General features: G+C 64.0%; 1 protein-coding gene across 2 annotated transcripts in view; it reads left to right on the top strand.

Annotated features, from left to right (window-relative positions):
• The window catches only part of RBM28 (RNA binding motif protein 28), a 16,595-nt gene that overhangs the window by 309 nt on the left and 10,555 nt on the right, over positions 1–5,731 (top strand). For both annotated transcript variants that reach the window (XM_029912485.1, XM_026656404.2), the window contains exons 2-7: positions 682–834; positions 1,301–1,395; positions 1,942–2,017; positions 2,639–2,731; positions 3,122–3,193; positions 4,753–4,885. In XM_029912485.1, coding sequence (XP_029768345.1) covers positions 682–834; positions 1,301–1,395; positions 1,942–2,017; positions 2,639–2,731; positions 3,122–3,193; positions 4,753–4,885 — 622 coding nt within the window. The remainder of the gene's footprint in view (positions 1–681; positions 835–1,300; positions 1,396–1,941; positions 2,018–2,638; positions 2,732–3,121; positions 3,194–4,752; positions 4,886–5,731) is intronic.

Raw genomic sequence — 5,731 nt, forward strand, 5'->3', positions numbered from 1 at the left:
TTGGGGGCAGCTGGAGCTATGGGGCGAGGGCTGGCGGCGGGGGGGGGCTAGCTTGGGGGAAGGAGGAGCTGTGCCCCCCTAGGGGTGGGAGAAGGGAGCAGGCTGAGCTTGGGGCAGGGAGCGCTGGGGTCCCCTGGGAGCAAGGTAGGGGACCAGATCGTGGGGCCCCCAGCTGGGGCAGGGAAAGAGCCCAGTTCCCCTGATGGGGAAGTGGGAGCCAGGCCTGGTGGGGAGGGCGGGGGAGGCCTGGAGTGGGGCGGGAGTGAGGGGTGTGTGTGCAGGGGGCTGCACCTGGAAAACCTCAGGGGATTGGGGGAGAAGGTGAGTCTTTGGATCTCATCACCTGGAGTCTCCGTGAGTTGTTCCGCGCAGGAAGGGGAGCGGATCCTTGGCCCTGGGGAGACCCTGTCCCAGCCCCGCCACCTTGTGCCATCCCTCCTGTTTCTCTGTCGCCACTAGGCAGCATATCCTGGCCAGCCCTGAGGGTCAGGGCAGGGGGTTCAGGAAGAAGCTTGGACACGTCCTAGCAGAAAAGGGCTTTCAGCAACTTTGTGGTTTCCTGCGAAGGGGCCTCCTCACTGCAAAGCCTGGTGCCCTAGAACACCCAGAGCCCCTCGCCCACCCCCAGGGGCCCTTGGCAGAGCCTGGTGAGGTGTCAGTCACGCTGCCCCTCTCTTGCAGGCAGTGAAACCTGCCGTGGGTTTGGCTATGTCACCTTCTCCCTGCTGGAGGATGCCCAGCGAGCCCTCAGGGAGGTCACCACCTTCGAAGGCCATGAGATCAAGGTGGCTGTTGCGAAGAAGAAGCTGAGGGAGAAGAAGCAGCGGCAGCCGGGTGAGTTGGGAACAGTCTGGCTCTGTTGTTGTGGTGGCAGCGCGGATCCTGGCGTTGCAAAGCAAACTGCTGTCTGGGAGCTTGGCACCTGTCGGCATGGGTGCTGGCTCCATGTCGCTGGAGACGGACTCTTCTCTCTGCCCACGGCATGGGGGCGCTGCAGGCGGTGTCTGTGCGAGCCCCCCATGGTGTGTCTCAACTCTGCCCTGGAGGGAATGCCCCTGTGAGGGGGACGGAGCTCAGCCCCCACACCGGGGCCAGTTAGTCCCCCTTGAGCTGGTGTCCTTTGTGACGTGGGCACCTGTCTGCGGAGAGCTCCTCCCCAGCCAAGGGCGGCCTGAGTGTCATAGTGCAGCTGGGGAAGAAACGTCTTGTCCCATGGTTGAAGGGAGCCGCGTGGCAGCGCAGCCCGTAGCAGGCAGGCCCTGCAGTATCGTGCTCACTTGCTCTGCTCTCTGTTCATTAGACGCCTCGGAGACCCCTCCAGAAGAGCAGAAGCCGAGAAAGCCGAAAGGGGCCCCCAAGAAAGCCAGGCTGATCATCCGCAACCTGAGCTTTAAGGTAGGAGCGGTGAATGGGATCACCGGCCCTGCGGCGTGCCCAGTGACTGCAAGGCGAGATCACAGCCCAGGGCTCGGACGTGCAGCGGCTCTGACGCTGTCTGTGTCTGGCACATAGCTACAGCAGAGCAACGAAATGAGGCGGGAGGTGGCACGTGCTGGGAGTCACTTCTGGAGGGTTCCAGGGTTTATAACCTGGCACCGTCGCTGCTTTTCTACTGGCGTGGGGTGGAACTGGCTTCAGAGCCCAGCCGAGCTGTTCGTGGATAACCCACAGTGGGCACTAAGGGCACCGTCACTTTCTAGGGGACTGCCCACAGTGCTGCCCGGCCCCCCCAGCCCATCACCCCATGGAGTGAGGCTCAGAGCTGGCAGTGCAGAGCACTACGCCGGCCCCTGTGTTCATGGTGAGCTCGGAAGCTTTATTTACCTGGCCGGAGGGGGCTGTTAACCCTCCTCGCTCAGCCCAGCTGCCCGTGTTTGGGGTGAGGCCTCCAGCTGCGTTGCTCCGGCTTCCTCATCGGTCTGACCCCCTTGTTCTCCCCAGTGCGCAGAAGATGACCTGAAGGCTCTGTTCTCTCCCTTTGGAGCTGTGCTGGAGGTGAACATCCCCAGGAAAGCAGGTAGGGCTTAGCTGGCTGCTGGCGATGGGGGAGCCCACGTGCTCCACGCGGGGGAAGTCAGAGCCATCGGCCAAGCTGCCTTTGCAGGGGCTTCTGGGGGCTCAGGTCGCTCGTTTGGGTGCCGAACGTCAGAGCCTGCACATGATCATCCTGGCCATTGGTATCTTAGCCACCAGGCCTGTTGGTAAAGCCCTGTCCAAGCGAGACCCCCATGTTACAGACGGGGAGCGCCTCCCTCCAGGGCACCACAAGGCAGCAGGAAGAGACCCCAGCTCTCGGATTCCCAGCGCAGCAGCCCGGCTGCTTGACCACGCTGCCTTCTTGGTAGTTCCTGTGTCGTCCACGGCTTGGTGAGGGCTGTTCCCTGGGGCTTGCGTCCGTGTCCCAAGTGGCAGCGTTTCTACTACAGGATCCTTGCACATGCTAAACAAGAAGCAGGAGTGGGGGGAGGTGGGGCTGGGGCACGCCGGGTTGGGGGCTGCTAGGCTGGACGCTAGCTGAGCCCTCCCAGCACCCCTGGGGTTTAGTCCTGGAGCAGACTGAGCGTGTCCTGGAGGGGATAGCTGAGCCCTGGGCTCCCCGCCCTCGGCCCGGTGCACTCTGAGCCTTGGTCTCTTGCAGACGGGAAGATGCGGGGCTTTGCCTTCGTTCAGTTCAAGAACATCCTGCAAGCGGGGAAGGCCCTGAAAGGGATGAACATGAAGGAGATCAAAGGTGAGCGCCCCCTTGTCCCCGGCCTGCCCCGCCATGCAAGAGCCGGGCACTGGGCTCCTTCAGAGCTGGCCTGCGGCGTTGGGGTCCCGGGAAAGGCGCCCGCGGTTTGTCCCACTGCAGAGTCTTGCGCTGGCCTCCCAGAGTTCGTCGCAGCCCAGCTGTCATCAGCCCTGAAGGAAAGGCGAGGCAGCGGCTCTGCAGAGCTGCCAAACCGCTCCCCTGCGCTGGAGCTGCGGCTCGGTTCCGTGGGCACGTCCTGCACTTGGCTCCGGCGCCTCCTGGCACTGTCCCCTGGGCTCAGCTCTAGCTGGCTGGGTTAGCCCGTCTCAGCGCCGCTCGCCCAGCGAGCTGGAGCCTGGCTCTCCTGGCAGCTCTCCTTGTCTCTCGCAGGGCGCACGGTGGCCGTGGACTGGGCGGTGGCCAAGGATAAGTACCAAGCCACGCAGGCAGGACCTCCCTCCGGTGAGTGAGCTGCGGCCGTCCGGGCGTTGGCAGCACGGCTACCCGCTCTCAGGGCGGCTGCTTTTCACAGGCATGTGGAACTCCCTGCTGCATGACAGGGCTGTGGGATGCTGGCTGATTGGTTACTGTCATGGACTCTCAGCCCTGGGCTCTTGTCTCCATACAGTCTCTGGGAGGAACCCCCCTCAGTGTGACGGCCTTCCATGAAGGTTACACTCTCTCCGGGGCTAGGTTCTTTGGGACCGTACCTCTGAGCCTTCAGCACGCCTGTCTCTCACCGTGGGCCCCCTCAGGGAGTCCAATCGCGCAGGACCCCCGGGGCCTCCACACCCAGAGGGAGCAATGCCCCACCCCCGGTCTCTAGTGACTCTCAGCCAGCGTAAAACTGAAGGGTTTGTTGGGCGTCTGAACGCAGCACAGGCAGTCCTCAGGGCCCTCGGGCCTAGCAACCCTCAGCCCAGCACATCGGGGTTTGTCCCCAGTCCAGCAGCGACCTCCTTCCACCCGACCACCCTCTAGCACCTTCCTGCAAGCCCCACCTCTGTCCTTTGCCTTCAGTCCCAGGCAAACAGGTCACCTGGGTCCTCTCTCTTCCATCCTTTGTGCCCTCACTGGCTGGAATCAGCTGGTTAGGTCACAGGGTCCTCTCCTCAGCCCACTATCCTACTGGCCAGCTTCCAAGCTGGGCTGGTCCTCCCAGTCACCAGTTGCTAGGGTATCCAATCTCCAGGCCATTGTCCGGGGTCCCAGCTGATCCTCTGTAACAACAGACTCCCTCTCCCACCCCCTCGTTACACACACAGCACACAGGGAAACCGAGACCCACACACTGGTCATGCAAAACACTAAGAAAATCCCCCGCTTTGTCACTGTTTACCTCCTTGTGTCGGGCAGGGGAGCCGGGTGGACGTGGGCATGCGGCTGGGTGCTGTTCGGGGTACACGGGCTGAGTGCCCAGTGGTAACAGGGCCGCAAGGTGCAGTGCACCTGCTCACCTCCAAAACACCTCTGAGAGTCCTGAGCCCAAAGCTGGGGCACTGAGCTGTCCTGTCTGGCTGACCCCACTACCTAGGGCCTCCCCTACCCCATCTCTCCACCAGTCCCACACCACGTGTGAGCCAAATGGCGCTGGCCTGGCGTTCCGGGACAGGACCTGGGACTCGCGGGCTGTTCTGGGCTGCGGTTCAGGAAGAGGGTGGCCCAGGGGCTAGAGCGCTGGCCTCGGGCTCAGGGGAGCTGGGGTCTATTCCCAGCTCTGCCACAGCCGCTGTGTGACCCTGCCTCAGTTTCCCATCAGTAACACAGGGCCGTTGCCCTTCCCTGCCATGGGTGTGTTATGCCCCGAGTACGTGTGAGGCTGGGTGACGCGGGGAAGGAACCATCTCGTTCCTGGCTGGATTTCGCTCCCCTGCCACGCGTGGCTGTTCCTCTGCGTTGTTAGCCGCAGCGGCTCTGACTCCCTGAGGGAAATGAGGGTAATGAAACCCGAGCTCTGGGGGTGGGTGGGCTGCCCCTCCCGCGTGGCGCTGGCTCATCTCCCTTGGCGATTCTCACCCCAGGGGGCAGGGAGGAGAAACCCAGCCAAACCCAACAGCAGGACTCAGGCTCCGAGAACGCCAGCGAGGAAGAGGATGAAGAGGAAGAGGAAGCGCTGGGATCGGATGAGCCGTCCAGCTCGCGGGTGCCGGGACGGTGAGTGAGTGACAGGCCTGTTCCTGGGCTGCAGAGGGTGCGGCTGGCTGGATCTTGGGGTGTCTCCATGGGGAGCCTCATCAGCGCTGACACCACACCTCGATGTGGCCCAACGACGACCTGTGTGACCAGGGCATGGCCCCCGGGCAGCGGGTCACGGCGCAGCACAGCTCCGTGAGCCAGGGCTGCTTTATGGCACTATAGGCGCGTCCCCGTTGGCAGCTCCTGGAAGGCTGCACCCTTGGCCCCAGACCCCATTGTTTGCAGAGCCCCTGGGGGCTCGCTTGCTGTGGTCGACCCCCGTGCTCCTTTTAACTCCTTCCTCCAAGATGGTTTCCACTCGTCACGTCTCCCCTTAAACTCTTTGATGGAGGCACTTAGAGTCTGTGGTGCTGGTCGTGTCCCACGGCGATGGCCGGGCTGCCGGGGCCTGGCTCTGCTCTCGGTGCCGGGCGTGTGTCCCATGGCGATGGCCAGGCTGGCTGCCGGGGCCTGGCTGTGCCCAGGGTGCCGGGCGTGTGTCCCATGGTGATGGCCGGGCTGGTGGGGCCTGGCTCTGCTCTCGTTGCCGGGCTTGGTTCCCATGGCGATGGCCGTGCTGGTGGGGCCTGGCTCTGCCCACAGTGATGGGCATGGTTCCCACAGGTATTGCCCGGCTGGCAGGGCCTGGCTGTGCCCATGGTGCCGGGCGTGTGTCCCACGGGGCTGGTGGGGCCTGGCTGTGCCCGTGGTGCTGGGCGTGGTTCCCATGGCGATGGCAGGGCCTGGCTGTGCCCGTGGTTCTAGGCGTGATTCCCATGGCGATGGCCGGGCTGGCAGGGCCTGGCTGTGCCCATGGTGCCGGGC

Source organism: Terrapene carolina, unplaced genomic scaffold, assembly GCF_002925995.2.
Source record: "Terrapene carolina triunguis isolate 2854851 unplaced genomic scaffold, T_m_triunguis-2.0 Scaffold230, whole genome shotgun sequence".
Lineage (NCBI taxonomy): Eukaryota > Metazoa > Chordata > Testudines > Emydidae > Terrapene > Terrapene triunguis.